Here is a 24,292-nt window from a genome sequence, read left to right on the forward strand (position 1 = left end):
ACTCTGTGTAGATGTTGATTCAGCCACTCTGTGTAGATGTTGATTCAGTCACTCTGTGTAGATGTTGATTCAGTCACTCTGTGTAGATGTTGATTCAGTCACTCTGTGTAGATGTTGATTCAGTCACTCTGTGTAGATGTTGATTCAGCCACTCTGTGTAGATGTTGATTCAACCACTCTGTGTAGATGTTGATTCAGTCACTCTGTGTAGATGATGATTCTGTCACTCTGTGTAGATGTTGATTCAGCCACTCTGTGTAGATGTTGATTTAACCACTCTGTGTAGATGATGATTCAGTCACTCTGTGTAGATGTTGATTCAGCCACCATGTGTAGATGTTGATTAAGTCACTCTGTGTAGATGATGATTCAGCCACTCTGTGTAGATGTTGATTCAGTCACTCTGTGTAGATGTTGATTCAGTCTCTCTGTGTAGATGTTGATTCAGCCACTCTGTGTATATGTTGATTCAGCCACCATGTGTAGGTGTTGATTCAGCCACTTTGTGTAGATGTTGATTCAGCCGATCTGTGAAGATGTTGATTCAACCACTCTGTGTAGATGAAGATTCAGTCACTCTGTGTAGATGTTGATTCAGCCACTCTGTGTAGATGTTGATTCAGCCACTCTGTGTAGATGATGATTCTGTCACTCTGTGTAGATGTTGATTCAGCCACTCTATGTAGATGATGATTCAGCCACTCTGTGTAGATGTTGATTCAGTCACTCTGTGTAGATGATGATTCAGTCACTCTGTGTAGATGTTGATTCAGCCACTCTGTGTAGATGTTGATTCAGCCACTCTGTGTAGATGAAGATTCAGTCACTCTGTGTAGATGATGATTCAGTCACTCTGTGTAGATGTTGATTCAGCCACTCTGTGTAGATGTTGATTCAGCCACTCTGTGTAGATGATGATTCAGCCACTCTGTGTAGATGATGATTCTGTCACTCTGTGTAGATGTTGATTCAGTCACTCTGTGTAGATGTTGATTCAGCCACTCTGTGAAGGTGTTGATTCAGCCACTCTGTAAAAATGTTGATTCAGCCACTCTGTGTAGATGTTGATTCAGCCGATCTGTGAAGATGTTGATTCAACCACTCTGTGTAGATGAAGATTCAGTCACTCTGTGTAGATGTTGATTCAACCACTCTGTGTAGATGTTGATTCAGCCACTCTGTGTAGATGTTGATTCAGCCTCTCTGTGTAGATGTTGATTTAGCCACTATGTGTAGAGGTTGATTCAGCTACCAAGTTTGTTCAAATGAATTACCTTGACCTACATTCAAGGTCACATGGGTCAAATAGGCTTAAATCTCCAAACAACTTCTTCTCAATAACTAAGAGGCCCAGGGACTTGATATTGGGCCTGTGGCATGCTGAGGTGAAGGGCTACCAAGTTTGTTCAAGTGAATAATCTTGACCTTCATTAAAGGTCACAGGGGTCAAATAGGTTTAAATCTTGAAACAGTGATTTCTCGATAGCCAAGATACCTGATATTAGGCCAATAGTATGCTGGAATGAAGGGCTAGAAAATCTCAAGTTTATTGACATGAATAAACTAGCCTAATCTGATATTTAAATGAAGTGGTAATCAGCATAGTATCTGCTGAAATGACCTGGATCAACTTCAAAGTTGCTATAGAGCCAGATGAACGATCCAGGCCCATTGGGCCTCTTGTCATTTAAAAGCTTATTTGAATTTTTTTTTTTAAATTTGTTACTTACAAGTTTTGTGAGGGTTCTTTAAAATTGACCCAATATTAGTGTTAGCACATTGTTCTAAAGTTTATATGACACAGTCACAAAATCATGAACTAATTGTCATGAAAATTGACATGAGGGATCTTCGCACCACCAGTCACTTTGTTGCAAAAAATTATTTTGCCTTTCCATGTTGATTTTCTTAATATCAAGACTTTTTTTAGGGGGAAATTTGAACATTTCTTTGCCAAAAAATTATGTTGTCATGAATGAAATAACATGTATATAGCCTTTCTAGATTAACATTATATTATGGAAGAAGAAAAACATAACCTTACCATGGGAATAAAAATAATACAACACATTATTGTTATTTTTCCTTTTATCACATAAAAGAGTGTTATTTTCTGTATGTTATATTACAATGCTCTGTCAGATCCTAATGTCACAGCCCGACATGTCTATGTCTAACATGTATCAGTTCTCACAGGGGGGGATAACTCTATAATTTGTTCCTAAACTAAGGTCCGACATTTGATTGGAAATCTTTTTCTCAGGAGATAGCATTTTATGAGTGTTTCATATCTCATTAAGTGAAAACTTTCAACCTATATAGGTCAAGTTGGTAATTTCTCTTTCCTTTTCAGTGAATATCCAGTCACATCTGACTTTGTGAAAAAAGCTGCATCACCATTCCATCGCAAGTTTTTCCAGAGAGTACCTGAACTTATCAACAGTGGACATATCAGACAAGCAGGGAAGGTGTTGATGATCATAGCCAAGTCTTTATTGGATGGTAAGGAATTCACTGATTTGTCCCTGTCATTCGAGAATTGTTTACCTACCTTGTACATGTACTAATTTTTCATCACTTATTTATAAAAAAAAACTAAGACAAGTCAGTGCCTCCAGAATCACTCAATGTCACTTTACCAACCGGATTAATAGTTTGGGCTCTAATATGAGTGTCCTGTAGTACAATTACTCTGTCCATCTGTGCTCTGTCCATCCACCTGTTTCCCTGTGCTCTGTCCATCTGTGCTCTGTCCATCCATCCATCTGTGTGCATCTGTGCTCTGTCCATCCACCTGTGTCCCTGTGCTCTGTCCATCTGTGCTCGGGCAGTGAAGTTGAGTGAAAGTGTCCATCCATCCATCTGTGTGCATCTGTGCTCTGTCTATCCACCTGTGTCCCTGTCATTTAGTGCCCTTCTGCTTATAACTTCAGATAACTTTAGTACATGTATTTATTGACTGAGTTAATTGGTCAAGATGTTCAGTTTACAAAAATACATACTGTGGTGAAAAGTCAAGGTCAAAGATCTGTTTTGACAATATGAAGCAAAGTTGGTCAAGGTGAAATTTTGTAGTTTTTCCCTGATGAACATTTTTGTTATGAAGTTATGAAGCCATGTTGTTGACATAAACAGGAAGTCAACTGACCAAAGATCAAGGTCACTTTGTCAAATGTCAAGATCATTCATGTCCAAGGAACAAGGTCACATTGTCATAGATCAAGATCATTTGCGTCAAAAGATCAAAGTGGATCTCTGGTAATTAATCTGGCTGTTAGTAGGGAAAGTATCTAATGTTTTAATAAAACAGATCTAACAAATGAGTGATATATTGGTATTAGGGAGGTGGAAGGAAACAAGAGACACATCATAGTACATGTGAGGGTACAATGTATATTTTACTTCCTTGTGACTGTTGTTAAAAGTCCAAATGTCAAAAGTCAACCTTAGCACTATTGGTACACAGCTTCATGATGATTGCGAGGGATATATAGCCATATGACAGATCCATTTCTGACCTTTCAGTGTCAGAGTTTGATTCTTCTATGCAATCAAGGAATCGTTGGAGGGGTCAGAAGCTTTAATCCTAATTCTAATTTACCAGGTATTTACATTGAAAATGATTAAGAGATATTTTCTAAAAAGAAAGATTTCAATTTGCATATTACAATTTTTCATTTCAAAATTGATATTTTCTCATCAACACAGGTTCATTGTTTATAAAAGCACATTTGATTTTATTGGAAAAAAATCCTTGATAAACAGACTATTTACCAAAAAGTCATTAGCAATAAATGCCATTATCCAAGACAACCTACTTCCACCACCAAAAGAAATCCCTTGGAGGGAATATTAATATCTACCAGGCAAAGTTTATTGCAGTATTGGTTTACAAAGTAAGTACGACCTAATCAGGGTTTGATATTGTTAGTGGGATAGGAGGACAGAGCACAAAGGGATTTGGTGTTATATTAACGTCCTATCAACAGCTGTGGTCATTTAAGGATGGAGATCAAAGGGATTTGGTGTTGTATTAATGCCCTATCAACAGCTGTGGTCATTTAAGGATGGAGAACAAAGGGATTTGATTTTGTATTATCGTCCTATCAACAGCTGTGGTCATTTAAGGATGGAGATCAAAGGGATTTGGTTTTGTATTGTTTATCGTCCTATCAACAGCTGTGGTCATTTAAGGATGGAGATCAAAGGGATTTGGTGTTGTATTAACGCCCTATCAACAGCTGTGGTCATTTAAGGATGGAGAACAAAGGGATTTGGTTTTGTATTGTTTATCGTCCTATCAACAGCTGTGGTCATTTAAGGATGGAGAACAAAGGGATTTGGTTTTGTATTGTTTATCGTCCTATCAACAGCTGTGGTCATTTAAGGATGGAGAACAAAGGGATTTGATTTTGTATTAACGCCCTATCAACAGCTGTGGTTATCTAAGGATGGAGAACAAAGGGATTTGGTTTTGTATTGTTTATCGTCCTATCAACAGCTGTGGTCATTTAAGGATGGAGAACAAAGGAATTTGGTTTTGTATTGTTTATCGTCCTATCAACAGCTGTGGTCATTTAAGGATGGAGAACAAAGGGATTTGGTTTTGTATTGTTTATCGTCCTATCAACAGCTGTGGTCATTTAAGGATGGAGAACAAAGGGATTTGGTTTTGTATTGTTTAACGTCCTATCAACAGCTGTGGTCATTTAAGGATGGAGAACAAAGGGATTGGATTTTGTATTAACGCCCTATCAACAGCTGTGGTCATTTAAGGATGGAGATCTTATCTAACTTAATTTGTTTTCTCAATATCTTTGAAAGAGAGATGTTAAAATAATTTTCAAGATTTCCAAACTTATTTTATTCAACTGTTGTCTAAGGGACAAATTAGCATTGTCTTTGATACAAAACATGTAATCTGAAGTTGAAGCTTGTTAAGATGAATAAATGTGATGGGTTTCCATGGATACCGCTATGATTTTCCTGGACTGATCTGGTCAGTTTGATGGGGTAACTTTCTAACCTTAATAAGATAACTTAACATGCATGAGGAAGTGGTTAGATATTTTGTCCATTAATAGGATACCTAGGTATGGTGGGATAGACTTATGTCAAATATTTGGTCAGACATTTTGTCCTTTAATAGAATACCTAGGTATGGTGGGATAGACTTATGTCAAATATTTGGTCAGACATTTTGTCCTTTAATAGAATACCTAGGTATGGTGGGATAGACTTATGTCAAATATTTGGTCAGACATTTTGTCCTTTAATAGAATACCTAGGTATGGTGGGATAGACTTATGTCAAATATTTGGTCAGACATTTTGTCCTTTAATAGAATACCTAGGTATGGTGGGATAGACTTATGTCAAAGATTTGGTTGTTTCAGCCTTACCACAGGAAGAGGATGAAAGTATGTGGGAAGCCTTCCTGGATGCAGAGAGGATGTTCAGCTGCTTTATCTCATCCTATGGTGGACCAATCAGAGAGGAAGTCATCATATTGGCTGTCCAAATTAACAAGTAATATTTTACCTTGTTTACACCTCTGTTTTAATTGGCTAGCCTGGACATATTCCTTCTATGCTTTCATCAAAATAAAACCATCGTGGGATTCATGCCCCATCAATAAAGCAAAGAGGCATGAAGAAGACAGATGTATGTTGCCCCTAAAGGGGACAATTAGCAATCCTGCTATAAACAACTTATTCTTTATATCTATGTGCTGGATAGTTCCCATATTTGACTGGAAGCATGTTCAAATGGTGGGGCTGACCCTCAAGGGAGCAAAAAGGAGGCTATTTGGCTATACAAAAAAATGTATTGCTATAAATGACTTCTTCTCTAGAACTGTGCACTGGATATCACTCACATTTGACTGGAAGCATCCTGCATTTGAAGTCTTTTTTCTGAAGGGCCTGTTAGATTTTGGTTTAGAGGATTATCAGGTGAAGGAGATCTAATGTTGGTTAGAAGGAAGGACTGGCTCCCAATGATTTGGAGGGGGAGGGCAGGTTAAAAGAGTGATTATTTGAATTTTTTCTCTCTACAGATAAAGAGATTTTAATCAAGTTTGGTCTGCAGCATCCTACAGCAAAATGAACTGAATATGGTTCAACTATCCCCCCAGATACAAAGGAATAATGCTCAATAAGGATGTCAAAATTGGTTATTAATGTTGAGTGCTTTTCAACTTAATTGAAGTTTTTTCAGTGCCCCAATGGTTTTATTCTTTGAGAGATTTTGATAAAACTTCACACAATGATAAAAGACCATATTAATATCTTGGACAAGTTTAGTTTTTGGGTCAAGGTTTAGGTCACTGTTACAATTTTTACCAAGGACTGGTAGGGGACATGTGTTGCTTTAACAATATCCAGTATGCTTGTTTTAAATTAATTGTTAACTCACCTACTGAAAGGCAAGTGAGCTTATGCCATGATGCGGTGCCATTCCTTTGACTGTCTGACATCAACTTTTGGCAATAACTTAGAGACCCAGATACCTGATAATGGGCCTGTATCATGAGAGACCCGAGATACCTGATATTGGGCCTTTATCATGCTGGGGTGAAGGTCAATTAAGTTTGTTCAGATGAATGACTTTGGCCTACATTCAAGATCACAGGAGTCAAAAATATTAAATAACTTCTTTTCAATTACTGAAAAAATACAGAGATCTGATATTAGACCTGCAGCAAGATGTGGTGAATGGCTACTAAACATATGACCTTGACCTACATTCACCTCTCTTTAACCAAGGGACCCAGGGTCTTTGTTTTTGTGGTTGCTATGGAACCATGAATATGAGTGCAAAAAATATATATAATTATTGTTGTATTGGCTAACCATGAAAGTTTGTACCCACGAAATAATTTGAAAACTCCAAACCACGAAAAAAAATACACACAAACATTTCATGTTATACAGTAGTATGCTGTAATAAAGGGCGTTTTCTTCAAACAGCTTCTAGTGCAGAATGCCTAGTGAGTGGATTGTGACCATGATATTGTTATATCCATAGTGTTTAAAAATGAATCGGTGTTCATCGGTGTCACTTTACTACAGCCGTGGTGATATGCAACATTTTCCCATTTTCTGTTTCTATTGGCTTTTATTATGCCACAGACTGTTTAATCACAATTGATAACACAGATTTTGTTTGTTATTAAAGCTTGCCCTTTGATTGATTTAGTGTAAAAATGAAAAGTACAAATTGATTTTTTTTTTTTTAAATCTATTTTTTTTTCAACTACATGTATATATAATCCTAACCACAAACATCTCTAGTGTATCGGCTGCTTTCCACACCCATCATCATATGACCCTGGAGGTTGTGAGGATGTTAAACCCTTAAAAACAGGGAAGCTTCCCAAAACAGGATGGTTATAATAACAGAGATATTCCCTTATCTGTACATCTGTTACAATGTGAACGTTACAAATACTTTTTTCTCTGACAGAAAATGCAATGTAATGAGTGATTGGATGGAATTCACAAAGCCGTCATCTTGGGGCCGGATCACATCCATTGGTTTGGAATCTTGTTTACAAAATCTCCGGCAAGGACAGGAGGCACGGAGAGAAGTGTTGGAGGTTTCTAGCCTGGCAGCATTTTATCAGCCAGTGTGTGCCAGCCTCATTCCAATCACACCAAAAACGCTTAGGGACCTGTTATCAGGAGACGATGAACCACTGACCTCGTACGTATCAAAGTTACCACATATCCATGTCCTCAACATTTGATGGGCAGTATATATATATAATTTTGCTACCTATATCTGTTCCTCCCGTCCCTGTCCTGTTCTGAATCAATGACATATCTTTAGTATTTCCCTCAACGGATTTGGTCCATATTTATACCCTAGTATTATAACATCAAGTTAAACTACAAGACCTGGTAATATTCTTGTTGTCATTGGTCAAAATTAAATGGTCAATGGTCACCCAATACATTTCTTCTCCCTTCGTTTGATATTCATCCGTGTTTTTATGATTACATAGGAAATATGATGAAGCCCTACCTGTAATGCTGCTGCGGTTTGACAATTTGGTCCTCTATGGCAGTGACCAATCAGCGACTTACCTGTACAGGTTGGGTGTGGTCATCCTGAAGAAACTTGTCATCATGGCCTCACACGTAAGCTCATTCTCTGTTACATGTCTGAAAAGAAGAGCACATTTTCTCATAATAAGAGAGTGTAGATTGTCAGTAAAAATAATTCATTACAGCATTATATCTTCAAATTCATATACAAATGTAATAAGCATTTAATTAGAGTAATATTTTCTGTATTACCGCCTCATGTATTTACATGTAACTACAAACTTGATTAGAGTAATATTTTCTGTATTACCGCCTCATGTATTTACATGTAACTACAAACTTGATCAGAGTAATATTTTCTGTATTACTGCTTCATGTAATTACAAACTTGATTAGAGTAATATTTTCTGTATTACCGCCTCATGTATTTACATGTAACTACAAACTTGATTAGAGTAATATTTTCTGTATTACAGCCTCATGTATTTACATGTAACTACAAACTTGATTAGAGTAATATTTTCTGTATTACTGCTTCATGTATTAACACGTAATACAAATTTAGTCTATTTAGAACCACTTTACCCATGACCAGTACATAACCTTAAAACAGACGTATGTGTTTTACAGCTTTCCATACTTGGATGTAACTCTCCAGCTTTTACAGCATTACAGCTCCAACAAGGTAAATAGCTCTTTATGTCCTCTTCTGGTTGGAAGTCTTCAGTATATATTTCATACCTTCATCCTCCTGTAATTGTTGAATTGCCCCCCGTTACCGTATATAGGGGACTGTAGAACCCTATCATACCTTCTTTATCCTGTAATTGTAGAATTGCCCCCGTTATCGTATGTAGGGGACTGTAGAACCCTATCATACCTTCTTTATCCTGTAATTGTTGAATTGCCCCCGTTACCGTATGTAGGGGACTGTAGAACCCTATCATACCTTCTTTATCCTGTAATTGTAGAATTGCCCCCGTTATCGAATGTAGGGGACTGTAGAACCCTATCATACCTTCTTTATCCTGTAATTGTTGAATTGCCCCCCGTTACCGTATATAGGAAACTGTAGAACCCTATCATACCTTCTTTATCCTGTAATTGTAGAATTGCCCCCGTTACCGTATGTAGGGGACTGTAGAACCCTATCATACCTTCTTTATCCTGTAATTGTTGAATTGCCCTCGTTGCCGTATATAGGGGACTGTAGAACCCTATCATACCTTCTTTATCCTGTAATTGTTGAATTGCCCCTGTTACTCTATGTAGGGGACTGTAGAACCCTATCATACCTTCTTTATCCTGTAATTGTTGAATTGCCCCTGTTACTCTATGTAGGGGACTGTAGAACCCTATCATACCTTCTTTATCCTGTAATTGTTGAATTGCCCCCGTTACCGTATGTAGGGGACTGTAGAACCCTATCATACCTTCTCTATCCTGTAATTGTAGAATTGCCCCCGTTATCGTATGTAGGGGACTGTAGAACCCTATCATACCTTCTCTATCCTGTAATTGTAGAATTGCCCCCGTTACCGTATGTAGGGGACTGTAGAACCCTATCATACCTTCTTTATCCTGTAATTGTTGAATTGCCCCCCGTTACCGTATGTAGGGGACTGTAGAACCCTATCATACCTTCTCTATCCTGTAATTGTAGAATTGCCCCCCGTTACCGTATATAGGGGACTGTAGAACCCTATCATACCTTCTTTATCCTGTAATTGTAGAATTGCCCCCGTTACCGTATGTAGGGGCCTGTAGAACCCTATCGTACCTTCTTTATCCTGTAATTGTTGAATTGCCCCCGTTACTGTATGTAGGGGACTGTAGAACCCTATCGTACTCTTCTTGTTTACAATGAAGAGAAAAGCTATGAGGTACTAAACACTGTTTAATGATGCTGATAGTAATAATAATAACAATTTGGAGTTTTATGAACCACTATATGACAGCAGCATAGCTGTCTCAAAGCAGGTCACAAGTTATTATCTGTAGCTGTTGGGCCTTTAGCAACTAGCCAGTGTCTTTGTCTCCCCAACTCCCTGAGGAGGATTAGCCAGAGCTGCCATTTTGGTGCCATCAGCTTACACACTATTTACAGCTGAGTCTACTGGAACATATAATATACAAAGTAATGATTGAGGTATATGTGTAAGGGTTTGTTCAAATGATTGACCTTGACATACATTCAAGGTCACAGGGGTCAAATATGCTAAAATCTTTAAATGACTTCTTTCTCATTAGCCCAAGAGGCACGGAGATCTGATATTTGCCTGAAACTTGCTGGTATGGAGGGCTACCAAAATGCAAGTTTGTTCAAATAAATGAGTTTCACCTTTTTTCAAGGTCACTGCAGTCAAATGTGCTAAAATCTTCAAACAACCTTTTCTCATCTTCTCAATAACCAAGAGCCCCTGAGGCCTCATGTTGGGCATGTTACATGCTAGGATGATGCCTGCCTGATTTTTTTAAATGAATGACCTTGACTTATATCCAGAATCAAATTTGTTTTAAACAATTAAACAAGTTCTTTTGAAAACTCAAAAGGCTAAGAGTGATGACATTTGGCCAGTGATATGCTGGGATGAATGTCTACCAACCTGAGGTGTTGATATTCAAATGAATGACCTTGGTGCATTTTCTAGGTCGTTGAAGTCAAAGATGTTTAAAATCTTTTCTTAACCAGAAGTCCAAGGTGTGTTCCATAGAATATGTTTGTTGCCAACTGTATTCATACAGTGTCTGTATACTACTGTGTATGCAGTTATGTCATCAATGTTTTCCTAGTAAATATCAAAATGAAACCCACAAAAACCAACTATCAGTGACTTCTACTGTACAAAACTATCTCATGATACTTGTAATAAATGTTTCACCATAAATCCACTTGTATTAATGCAATGTGAGCTCTTGTGTTCTGAGTAAAATTGGTCACGTACAATTGTTTGTGTGCCTTTAGATGATGATTTGGAGCCGTCAAAAGCCAAAAGAGCAAGACTTGAAGAAGAGGAATCTCCGAATGAGGCTCAGTTCACTTTGTCAGAGGTTAGTTAAACATTAAAGCTGGATGTAGAATTTATTTATAGGCTTAAAATTGTACCTGAATTATTTTGGATATTTTAACTGTGAATTTGTTTGCTTACACATTAGAATCTATCAAAAACATTATCTAAAACTGCCTTTTCTGTCCCGAGTTATTCAATGTCAGAACTGGCTATTTTCACCTGTCTGTCAATAGCCAATCAGCCCAACACCATCATCTAGCCCACCATCATCATTAGCCCACCACCATCTAGCCCACCATCATCTAGCCAACCACCATCATTAGCCAACCACTATCATTAGCCAACCACCATCATTAGCCCACCACCATCTAGCCCACCACCATCATTAGCCCACCACCGTCTAGACCACCATCATCATTAGCCCACCACCATCATTAGCCCACCACCATCATTAGCCAACCACCATCTAGCCCACCACCATCATTAGCCCACCACCATCTAGCCCACCACCATCATTAGCCCACCATCATCTAGCCCACCACCATCTAGCCCACCACCATCATCTAGCCCACCACCGTCTAGACCACCACCATCATTAGCCCACCACCATCTTTAGCCCACCACCATCATTAGCCCACCACCATCATTAGCCCACCACCATCATTAGCCCACCACCATCTAGCCCACCACCATCTAGCCCACCGCCATCATTAGCCCACCACCATCATTAGCCCACCACCATCTAGCCCACCACCATCTAGCCCACCACCATCATAAGCCCACCACCATTTAGCCCACCATCATTAGCCCACTTTCATTAGCCTTCCACCATCTAGTCCAACACCATCTAGCCCACCACCATCTAGCCCACAACCATCTAGCCCACCACCATCATTAGTCCACCACCATCATTAGCCCACCACCATCATTAGCCCACCAACACCATCTAGCCCACCAACACCATCTAGCCCACCACCATCATTAGCCCACCACCATCATCTAGCCCACCATTATCATTAGCCCACCACCATCATCATTAGCCCACCACCATCTAGCCCACCACCATCTAGCCCACCATCATTTGCCCACCGCCATCATCTAGCCCACTATCACCATCATTAGCCAACCACCATCATCTAGCCCACCATTATCATTAGCCCACCACCATCATCATTAGCCCACCACCATCATTAGCCCACCACCATCATTTGCCCACCGCCATCATCTAGCCCACCATCACCATCATAAGCCCACCACCATCTTTGGCCAACCACCATCATTAGCCCACCACCATCATTAGCCCACCGTCATCATTAGACCATCACCATCATTAGCCCACCACCATCTAACCCGCCACCATCATTAGCCCACCACCATCATTAGCCCACCACCATCTAGCCCACCACCATCTAACCCGCCACCATCATTAGCCCACCACCATCATTAGCCCACCACCATCATTAGCCCACCACCATCTAGCCCACCATCATTTGCCCACCACCATCATTAGTCCACCACCATCATTAGCCCACCACCACCATCTAGCCCACCACCATCATTAGCTCACCACCATCATTAGCCCACCACCATCTAGCCCACCACCATCTAGTCTACTATCATCAGATGGTGGTTTGTTTAAGTTGCCCTATGTCCGTGGTTGGCTTGTCATTTATCCATGGTTAAACCATTCTTGTTGTCACTATGTTCCCTTGGTCCTGAATTGTATCCATTCAATTTTAAGTCTAATTGGGAAAACTAAATGGCTGATTGGTGGCCATCTTGGATTTTGGCAATTGAAGGTCATTATTGCTATTCCTCGAAAAAGTACTGGAGGGATTTTTCTCAAACTTAACATGTTGGTTCCACTTGGTCTCTAGTTATACCCATTCAATTTTATGATAATCTTGATAATCTGATTGGGAAGGGGGGGGGGGGATGGCTGATAGGCACCCATCTTGGATTTTAACAGTTTAAGATTCATCTTCAAAAGCTCTTCTTAGATATTTCTTAGATTTCATATGGAGGTTTTTCTAGTTACCGTATAGCGGGAAATTTTAGCGGGGCTTTAATTTGGCGATTTGGCGGGTCCGTATATAGATCGCCAAAATTTAACCCGTCAAATTTTAACACCGCCAATTAAAAAGACGCGAAAATTTCAATTTTGTCATTAGTTTCCGCTATTTACCTTTGATAACTCCCGAGAGTAACGACTGGTGCGTAGCGTTGGTTGTTGCCTTGCACCTGTCGGCCAAAATGCCGATAGGTATATGAATAGCTATAGCTAGTGAACAACTACTCACGATACATGTATAGCAATACAAGTATGACATATATCGCATCATAATTATTTTTTGTGAAAACAAAGCCATCTACCCTTACCATTCAATGGACTGATGTTAACACTTTACCTGTATACTCATTGTTTAACATACCTGTACGTATACACATCATACAATAGATGGCCACGTCGATAGCATACGGTTGATCAAATTCTCTTTGTCTGTTGCTTGTACACATACTCATATAAAAACTAATTTGACAACACACTTCATCAGCATGGATAGAATGTATGGGCATAACATAATTATCTATATATACCGGTAGGTATATATAGATAGGTATACCGGTAGGTATATATATATGCTCAACGCCAAATTAAAACCCTAGATTTAATGGAAATCGCTAAATTTTAACTCGCTAAAATTTAACTTTCAGTTTTCATGACCAAATCGCCAAATTTTATGACCGCTAAAATTTCCCGCTATACGGTATCAGATTATAAAGAGAAAAAGAGGAAAGAGGGGAGAAGTACAGAAAGAATCAGTCTCGCATGTAACCAATAAAGATCATTCAATGGTGGGCACCAAGATCCCTCTGGAGTCTCTTGTTTCTTATTTTATTAGATTTTTTATTTTATTTTGAAAAACCTCAATACATCTGAGAAAGAAAAGCATACACAATGTAGAATGTAGTACATTCTATATATTGGAGCAAAATAAACCATTGGTGTGTCCTGTCTGTCAGATTTTCCCAAGTATATATCTGCTGATTTTGACATTCCATATTGGTAACATTATAATCAGGTATTAGTGATATATATATGTGTTGATCTTGTATTTAGTTTTGTCTGGAAGCAGCTAAATTGATGATAGACTATATTTTGCACTGCCTAAGGATATAATTGAACATTACAGAAACAGATGACACTAGCCATGCTGTACACATGTTTTGTATTGGTGAAGACAAAGTGTTTGAAAAATGTAAGTGAGGATGATCCATCATTACAAGTGGTCATTGAGTCCATGTATCGTGCGATAGAGCTTGGGCGTTTCCGACCAATATCACCTGGTGTAGAAGAAGACTCCCTGGACTATGAAGATTTAAGCTGGTTACATGAAATGGAAAATGAACTGAAAACATCTTTCATTTATGAGTGTCAAGAGAATGTGGCTGTAGAACAGTGCTATGTGAACACCCTGCTGGACCGGGGACTCTGTTTCTACAGCAGTGATATGGCTATAGGTTTGTTGCACATGTTAGTCATGGCCAATGATGGCTCCGACAATGAGGATACTTTTATCAAGATTTGTTTGGAGGCAGTATGCTCGTCCATAGAACCTTTCAAAGGACAAAATCCAGGTAAATTACAAATCTTCAACATCAGACTTTTTTGTGGATTGATGTTCATTTTACCAAAGACTTGACAATGCCAGTATAGTATAGATTACATAGACAACAATAGTTTGTCTTTCTTCCTCTTCAAGAACAAATTATCAATATTCATTGCTTCTTCTCTAAATTTAGAAACTCAATAAATCCATTATCCCATGATTTTAATTTAAATATTTGCATTGACCAGGTTATCAGAACCAAAGCTTTGAGTCTAGCAGTCCTCATAACTTGTATGTCAATGTAATTGATGAAACGTTTAAAATGTTCTCTCTTCCTTATCTTTACAGCACTTACAAACTACGGCATGTAAATTAATTTTGAAATAACTGTGATCTTGAATGAAGGAATATGTCTGCATCTAGAGTCTCATTACCTATATACAATGATAAATCGGAATGGTGGTCGCCAAGACAGTTTTCACTGAATCATTATTATTTTTCCTTAGGGATTTTCTCTGGCATATACGAGGAACATTGGTCAGTAATTCTATGCACAGCTTACAAAGTTTTCTTCTGTGAGAAGTCTGATGTTGAAGCTGAAAAGGTAAATATTTGTGATTATATAGAGGATTCGTGGCTAGTATGTAACAATACAAAGTTTATTTTGGTGGATGACTTAGGAAAGCTGAGAAGACAAGGTTTTGCCGAGTTATGCATATTTTCTACAAGTTAACGATCAACATTCAAAACAAACAAATTTCCATTTTGTTTACCTTTCATGGGTACGAGTGACCCCGAGTGACGTGAATGGCTACATCGTGCAGGAAAATATCCATTCATTGATACAACTTGTGTGTGTATTTACTACCACATAACTATTAATGCACCATTGCATTTATAGTTCCAGGCTTTTTATACAAATCAAAGTTCTTTTTCACTTAAACATGCATTGAAATGTAACACAAATCCAAATTATTCCCTACAAATGCACTTTTGGCAATTTCAACATAGCATTTTACACACTTCAGGTCAAAGTTCAGGGTCAAGTTGAAAGTATTCCTGTTAGGTATGGAAGAAAATTTACATAAAACATGTTATTGATGTATAAAACATGACAGTGTCGTCAATTTGACCTAGATTTATATGAAGCTTGTGGTCAATTTCACATAGATTTGTAAGACAGGTGTGGTCAATTTCACATAGATTTGTATGACGGGTGTGGTCAATTTCACATAGATTTGTATGACAGGTGTCATCGATTTGACCTATATTTTGTATGTTGGGTGTAGTTGATTTGACATAGATTTGTATGTCTGTGTAGTTAATTTGACCTAGATTTGTATGACGAGTGTAGTTGATTTGACCTAGATTTGTATGACGAGTGTAGTTGATTTGACCTAGGTTTGTATGACAGGTGTAATTGATTTGACCTAGATTTGTATGACAGGTGTAGTTTATTTGACCTAGATTTGTATGACAGGTGTAGTTGATTTGACCTAGATTTGTATGACGGGTGTAGTTGATTTGACCTAGATTTGTATGACGAGTAGTTGATTTGACCTAGGTTTGTATGACAGGTGTAGTTGATTTGACCTAGATTTGTATGACGGGTGTAGTTGATTTGACATAGATTTGTATGACAGGTGTAGTTGATTTGACCTAGATTTGTATGACAGGTGTAGTTGATTTGACCTAGATTTCTATGACGAGTGTAGTTGATTTGACCTAGGTTTGTATGACAGGTGTAATTGATTTGACCTAGATTTGTATGACAGGTGTAGTTGATTTGACCTAGATTTGTATGACGAGTGTAGTTAATTTGACCTAGATTTGTATGACGAGTGTAGTTGATTTGACCTAGATTTGTATGACAGGTGTAGTTGATTTGTCCTAGATTTGTATGAAGAGTGTAGTTGATTTGACCTAGAATTGTATGACAGGTGTAGTTGATTTGACCTAGATTTGTATGACAGGTGAAGTTTATTTGACCTAGATTTGTATGACGGATGTCATCAGTGAACCTTCTCGAACACCTGGTCTCATTAACAGGGTATATAGTTTCATTCTCACCAAGTTCTTTGAATTTTGATGTGTGAGATTGCATGTATTTTAAATTCCAAGCCTCAGAGAACTTTTATAGTCCTCTTAACAAACCAATAACTCAACCTACATATACAAAACCTACTTTATCAACTGGACATTCATTATTTTTAAAACTATGTGAAAAAGTTTTTCCAATTAATTTTTAAAAGTCTTGTTAAGAAATGCCTGCTCCCCAAAATTAAAAAAAATATCTTCCTAAATACTTTCTTCTTTGTTATAAATATATGTCCCTTTTAGATTACAAACTCCAGATTAGCTTTCATATAATTTATTCCTTGTGTTCATAGAGATTTCTGGAAATGAGAGGAACATGACAATAACACATTCAATAGTACCTTCAATAGGATCTAGTAATAGTAGCATTGTACTGACTTTGTTATATGGTTCACTAACATTTCACTTTTATTGTAGTTGATTGGCCACTTCTCCAAACTCAGTGATAAACACTTTGCAATGATGGCATATGATGTGTTTGAAGGTCATGTATTCACTGACCGATGGGGTAAGGACGACCTTGACATATCCTCATATCCAATTCAGTTTGTCCTTTGCTTTGTTAGGCAAAGTGTGAAACATGATTGGAAAATCTTCAAGTCGAAGAAAGAAAGCATTGCCAATTTGCTTGAAATGATAGCCCTGGAAGAACCTGGAAAGGTGACTTATCACTTGCTTGAGCATTGGAGTTCAGTTTCTTGTTACTTCAGTGAGGCAGAATTGCAAAAGTTTTTAGACATTATGAGAAAATTTGTGGATTCTGAAAACCAACAAGCTGATGCTCATTTTCAGCTGGTGTTGGATCATGTAGAACGCACAGACACAATTCACAAACCAACCAGCTGTTACATCCTAAAGATTCTGAACACAGAAACCCTGCGACAGAAAGCTCTAGAAAATGTGATGTGGAACTACAAGAGTTTCACACCTAAAGCCCTTCTATGGATCGCACAGTCACGACATGAAATTGTAGGTTCTCCAAGCCTACCTGAGTTTATGTTCTGTCGTATTGTGTTTCATTTGTTGCAACTGGCCTTCTACAAGATCAGAGAGCATAACAGGAAGAAAGACATGACTAGTTCAGAGAAGGAGGAATGTATCGAACAAGTTAAATGGTTTTTCAATGCTATAGCAGAACAAGGTAATGAAAAGCTCGCCAAAGGGAACCAATTCGATGTGTTCTTACGAGAGCTGGATGAAACCTTTGCGAGCATGCCTATGTTCATCTTAACTTTCTTTGATACCATATGCCCCTCAGCAGCCCTACTGACCAAAGCGGCCAAGAAAATGGGAAATAGCGTGATGATACATCTACAGTCTGTATTTATATCAGACATAGAAGATGCCCACACCAATTCAGAGTATGACAAAGTCCTCAGAAGGTTGATGGACGCACAGGCATCATGTCTTTGCAATGGTTTATGTAGCAGCCTGAATGATTTCCGATTGCATGTGACATCTCCAGTCCGTCTGCATCACTGCTTAAAGGGGGATTTCATTTCATATATGGACAAAAACTACATGCCACTTTTGAATGATTTCTAATGATTCTGTTCAATATTTACATGAAACATTCCATTCATATCTACATGCATCTGTGTTTATATATATAAGTTGAATAGTCCTTGTAAAGGAGTTTCAGAATGAAAAAAATAACTGCAAAACAAATCTGTTGATTTTCCGAGCACTTCTGCTGTTTAAATGCTGCTTTTCATTTCTCCCAAACAGCTGGGAAAGTGCTGGGAATATCAACAGATTTGTTTTAAACTTGTTTTGTATGATATATGAATTTATACATACATTTGTACATGTACATGTACATATATATATATATATCCAGCCATGTCTGTTACTTGGGAATATATCTAAATTACAGTTTAAAGATGCATAATATGTGTACAAATTGTATACCATGCCATGAAATAGTTAGGTACATGAAAAGCATCCGTCCATCACACTTCGTGTCATTGTTTCTTCTATTTTCTAAGTCATTGATTATTTCAGGATGCTCATTATTATCCCCTCGCAAACAGAGTTTGGAGGGGATTAAGTATTCGGCTTGTTCATACTTATATTACACGAGTTACATGAGTTTGCTATGGCAGCATCTCTGATGAGTTTTAGTTTCAGAACCTGTGCCCTTTTATTTAGAGTTATTGCCCTTGTTTATTTCGCTTAATTTAACATTGTCAGTGGTCTCAAGTTTATTTCTGAAGAAAAATTCATGATTTATTTTTACATTAGTTTGAATTTCGGATCCCACACTTCTTTATTTACGGAGTTATTGCCCTTAGTTTATTTCACTCAATTTAATATTGACAGTGCTAAATGCATGTTCATTTCTGAAGAAATATTCATGATTTATTTTTACATGAGTTTGAATTTCAGATCCCACACTTCTTTATTTTCGGAGTTATTGCCCTTAGTTTATTTCACTCAATTTATCATTGACAGTGCTAAAACATGTTCATTTCTGAAGAAATATTCATGATTTATTTTTACATTAGTTTGAATTTCAGATCCCACACTTCTTTATTTTCGGAGTTATTGCCCTTAGTTTATTTCACTCAATTTATCATTGACAGTGCTAAAACATGTTCATTTCTGAAGAAATATTCATGATTTATTTTTACATTAGTTTGAATTTCAGATCCCACACTTCTTTATTTTACGGAGTTATTGTCCTTGGTTTATTTCACTCAATTTAACATTGTCAGTGCTCACGCATGTTCATTTCAGAAGAAAAATTTATGATTTATTTTTACATTAGTTTGAATTTCGGATCCCACACTTCTTTATTTACGGAGTTATTGCCCTTGGTTTATTTCACTCAATTTAACATTGTCAGTGCTCACGCATGTTCATTTCTGAAGAAATATTCATGATTTATTTTTACATGAGTTTGAATTTCGGATCCCACACTCCTTTATTTTCGGAGTTATTGCCCTTAGTCTATTTCACTCAATTTATCATTGACAGTGCTAAAACATGTTCATTTCTGAAGAAATATTCATGATTTATGTTAACGTGAGTTTGAATTTCAGATCCCACACTTCTTTATTTTGGGAGTTATTTCCCTCAAATTTAACTTTATCAACGCTCTTACAAGTACATTTCTCTACAGAGTTTCATGAAACTTTGTACTTGGCTTTACTCTGATGTTATCTTTGATAAGTTTGTTTTTCATAAGCCTCAATCCTTGTTTACAGTTCATTACACTCAAATGTATCTTCATCAGTGCTCACACAAGTTCATTTCAACAGAATTTCTATATAAAGGGGATTTATGTCTTACAGACATTTCTAGTTGTCTTTTCTCTAAACATCTCAAAGAGGAACATGTTTTCTCTAGTAAAATGTGTTGTTTATTGCAAAGGGATTTATATCACTTGTATACCTTGTTTTTGCATGGAAATTTGTTTGTTTTTAGGTCACCAGAGACAAAGTCTCAAGTGACCGTTACTGATCGTCTTTTGTCCATCGTCCTTTCGTAAAAAATGACATTTTTGACTTTGACAGAAACCCCAGAGCCAATTTTAGTGAAACTTTTCAAAAACCTTTCATGGGAAAAGGTCAATGAAGCTTGTAAATTATATGGTCCCCACCATCCAGCGGACTGAGGGACGAGACCAAAAAGGGTCATATTGACTGAAATTTCAAATATGTTCTACTCAAGACCAAATAAGGTACAATCAAATACTCTTAATAAATGGAAGGGTCTTAAGGTGCTTTACCAAAATTGTGATTTTCATGACCCTTGGATCTCACGTTTGCCCCTGGAGAGGGGGTTATAGTTTGTATAGGGAAATAACATTTTTGACTATCATTCATTTGATTTCTATTGGAATTCATTCCTCGTAACTTTGTTAACCATATCAGGATGGGATGAAAATTTGCTGGTATGTACATTTGCCCTGAATGATCCCTTTGGCCCTCAAAGGGTAAAATTGACTGAAATTTCAAAATCTTCTTCTCAAGATCCAAGTAAACTAGACTCAAATAATCTTCATAGATGTAAGGGTCTTAGTGTGTTAATTTACGAAAATTGTGAATTTCATGACCCTGGGGTCTCAAGTTTGCCCCTGGGGAGGGGGGTAAATCTGATATAGGTTATATAGGGAAATCACATTTTTAACTATCATTTTTTGGATTTCTAATGGCATTCATTCTTAATTGGTTTGAATTAGCAGATTGAAATGACAGTTTAATGGTATGCACATGTTGGCCTGACAGACCTGTGACTGACCCTCAGGTGCTGATGGGTAGGGTCAAAAAGGGTCAAGTGATAGAAATATCAAAATAATCAAAACTGAGGTGACCGTTAAGATCCATGGGCCTCTTGTTTTGTTCTTTGTTTGGATTATAATCTTAGTGCTGAAATTTTAATAAGATTGTAAGTTCTGCTTCATTTCCATTAAGGGGGAGGAGTGTGCATGTACTTTACAAACAAGTGAGTCCATTTCGTGTGTATGTGTTACAAATTATGGTATTTACTTAAATATCTTGAAACTTACTTTATTTCATTTAGCAAATGATTTATATGCAAATCAAAGATGACAATCATGCTGTTATGAATCTATTATTAATCATGTCAGACCCTATAATTATAAACACATTATCTCTGGATTATGTAGGCATACACATTTGTTGCACTCAAATTTCAGCACATTGTTGAAGTACATGTAGTTACTAAATTGGTGTACACCAAATATTTGATGGAGAAAAAAACAATTCACAATTAATGCAGTCATGTTTCAATGAAATTAGTTATCATAATTTGTGGAACAAATGGATAAATCTTTCACCAATTCTCAAAAATTATAAGTCCAACTTTAGCCAAACTGGGTATACACATGTAGTAAGATCACATAGTGGAAATCTCAACACAGCCGTCAATTATGAAATATCTCTCAGAATGATTGGTCCAGTGACTCTGGAAATTGCGGATGCTGGGAATTCGGTCATAAAGTTTTGTGTTTAGCTCCTCAAAAAGTATCAATGTTTTTCCAACCAAACCTGGAATATAGCTGCATCGAAGTATAGACATCTCAGCAAACCATACATATTTTGTGAATTTCTACCATTTTTGCTCTATTTTTTTTATCAAAAACCTTAGATTTTGAGAAATTGAAATGAAATCTTTATTGCTTTTCCAATTGATTTTAATATCAGTGTATAGCCAATTTTGAATTTTATTGAATTTTGAGAAATTGCAATTTTGCAAAATTTGACATTTACTTTGTAATGCATGAATTTTACACATTTTATAATGTATAGAGGGAGCTTTTATACTATTCATGTCAAGGTTTTTTAGTTGTTTTTGGGGAAAAAACCCTGAAAGTTTTGAGTTTGCTTAATATTTACTGTACAAAAGGAGAGCTGGCAAGACCTATGTAGATCAATGCAATTCTTGTTTGTATGAAGGACATTATACATGCCTGTTAGCAGACAATCTTGGATTTCAGGTTCAAAAATTGTAAACACTGTCACATAGAAATGATTAGCGATATCTGTTATACTTGATCGATAAATCCCGGTCAATCCTAGTTGTACAACATCTCTGTTAAATGGTCAAAACTGTTAACTTACATGAAATGTTATGAAATCATGTTCTAATATATGATATAATAGTAATTGTTGGTATAATGTTAAAATCACGAAGCTTAATGTTAAGATCTTAATAGTAAATATTTCATGCTTATTGTACAGCCTTAAGTGAATTCAATATCAGATGGATATGCCCAAGAAATTCATCACATCAAAAATCGACCAGTGTTCTATTCTCATTACTATAATCTTCTGTATGAAAACCATTTAAATTTTGCATGAAGAAAATTATAATTGTCTCAAAGGTTGTAAAAGCTTTTGAATATGAGAGGGGCTATTCTTATTATAAAAATTCAAAAATGCAATATTTGTATGTAGATGTCTTCTTATAGTAAGTGGTTTTAAGCCAGATTCTTGATAAAGTATAGCATGGTTTGTTCCCCGCCTTAAGCCCGTAATGATGCAAATTGCTTCTGAGTGAATCAACTCCAGGACGTCACACTCAGTCTGATTAGAATTTGACCATACAATATTTGAATATTCCAGAATTGTTCAAATAAATGTTGTATATATAGTTAAGAGAGATTTTATATAAAGTCTGAATTTTTGCACTCTAACTATTGTTTATAGGCTTTGTAACAGATAAAATGTATGTGGACTGACCACTTTGTCATTGTGTTGAAGAATATACCCAAGCACCTATGATGGGTAACAGTGTTGATAACTAGGTTATCAAAATACACATAAGGTTGCAATGTCTGTGAGTCCATTCGCCTAGAAAAAAGAGGAGATACAGTTTTATCAGGTTTGAAAATTATGCCCCTTTTATCAGCCCATAAAGAATTTCTTCTCAAATCATCATTTAAAATGGCAGCGGATTCCTGATGATTATCTTCAATAAGACTGTTTAAAGAAGTATCGTCAGCAACAATTTAACATTTGAATTTATATCATTGACAAAATCATTGATATACAACAGAAATAGATAAGGTCCTAGGACAGAGCCTTTGGATACTCCTGTCTGTATTGTTTTCCAAGTAGATTTGAAACCATCTATGACCACTCTCTGTTTCTATTACTGAAATAGGATGAAAACCATATTAGCATGTTACCCGTTATGCCATACTTTTTAAACTTGTACAGTAAACCATCATGCTCAACCCGATCGAAAATTTTACTGACATCACAAAAGATCATCCTTACCTCTTTACCTTTATCGAAATGTTTTGTAAATGCATCATATATAGCTAGGAGTTGATATGTTGTTGAATCTTTGGGTAGAAAACCTTACTGATTTTTGGATATAATTTTGTTATCTTTGAGTAATGTTGAAAGATTAAAGTGAACCCACATATATGTATGAAAATATAGATAAGGGCACTACCCTCTAGCCTAGTTTAACCATGTTAGTAAAATAATGATATACTTTGAACCAATAGCAAGAGGTTCATAGGTACAAGGTCAAGCAGTAATGTCAAGGTGAAATTGAAAACTTTGATATTTTTATAGTTAATGTACCATTTAATGTTGAAGTATTGTCGTATGATTAAATCATGTTTTACTGTATAACATTGTATGTGTTTGTTAAGGTGAAAATAAACACAGCAAATCAGCTGAAATACTAAACTGTCACTTGTTTATATGGTTTTGATAAAAAATTGTAGCAGGGAAATAACTTGAGACAGGTGAATTTGGATGATGTTTGAACAACTCCTGTGACATGTTCCTATTCTACTTTGTAGTACACTTTTAGTGTTTTGACATGTCTTAAGTGGCAATCTTTGTATTATTATTAGTGGAATTAATAAGTTTTGAGAACTTTTCACGAAGGATCCAAAATTACTGAGAGACAAGGTATCCATATGTATATCCAAGACAATTATGAATTCCTTTGAAGAATATGCAAGAGAATCAGATAAAAGATTACATTTCCTGTTTACAAATAACAATGCTTACTTGATAACCGAAGAAATCCTA

The 24,292-nt window shown here is 36.8% G+C and overlaps 1 protein-coding gene across 1 annotated transcript in view; it reads left to right on the top strand.

Moving 5' to 3' along the window:
- Positions 1-23,944, top strand: part of LOC117325636 — a 36,983-nt gene extending 13,039 nt beyond the window's left edge. Inside the window, exons 7-15 of the mRNA XM_033882024.1 lie at positions 2,354-2,502; positions 5,396-5,528; positions 7,467-7,706; positions 8,008-8,143; positions 8,681-8,735; positions 11,016-11,101; positions 14,256-14,700; positions 15,179-15,276; positions 17,187-23,944. Coding sequence (XP_033737915.1) covers positions 2,354-2,502; positions 5,396-5,528; positions 7,467-7,706; positions 8,008-8,143; positions 8,681-8,735; positions 11,016-11,101; positions 14,256-14,700; positions 15,179-15,276; positions 17,187-18,314 — 2,470 coding nt within the window. The 3' untranslated portion in view covers positions 18,315-23,944. The remainder of the gene's footprint in view (positions 1-2,353; positions 2,503-5,395; positions 5,529-7,466; positions 7,707-8,007; positions 8,144-8,680; positions 8,736-11,015; positions 11,102-14,255; positions 14,701-15,178; positions 15,277-17,186) is intronic.
- Positions 23,945-24,292: the final 348 nt, after the last annotated feature.

This window comes from Pecten maximus, chromosome 4 (genome assembly GCF_902652985.1).
Source record: "Pecten maximus chromosome 4, xPecMax1.1, whole genome shotgun sequence".
Taxonomy (NCBI): domain Eukaryota; kingdom Metazoa; phylum Mollusca; class Bivalvia; order Pectinida; family Pectinidae; genus Pecten; species Pecten maximus.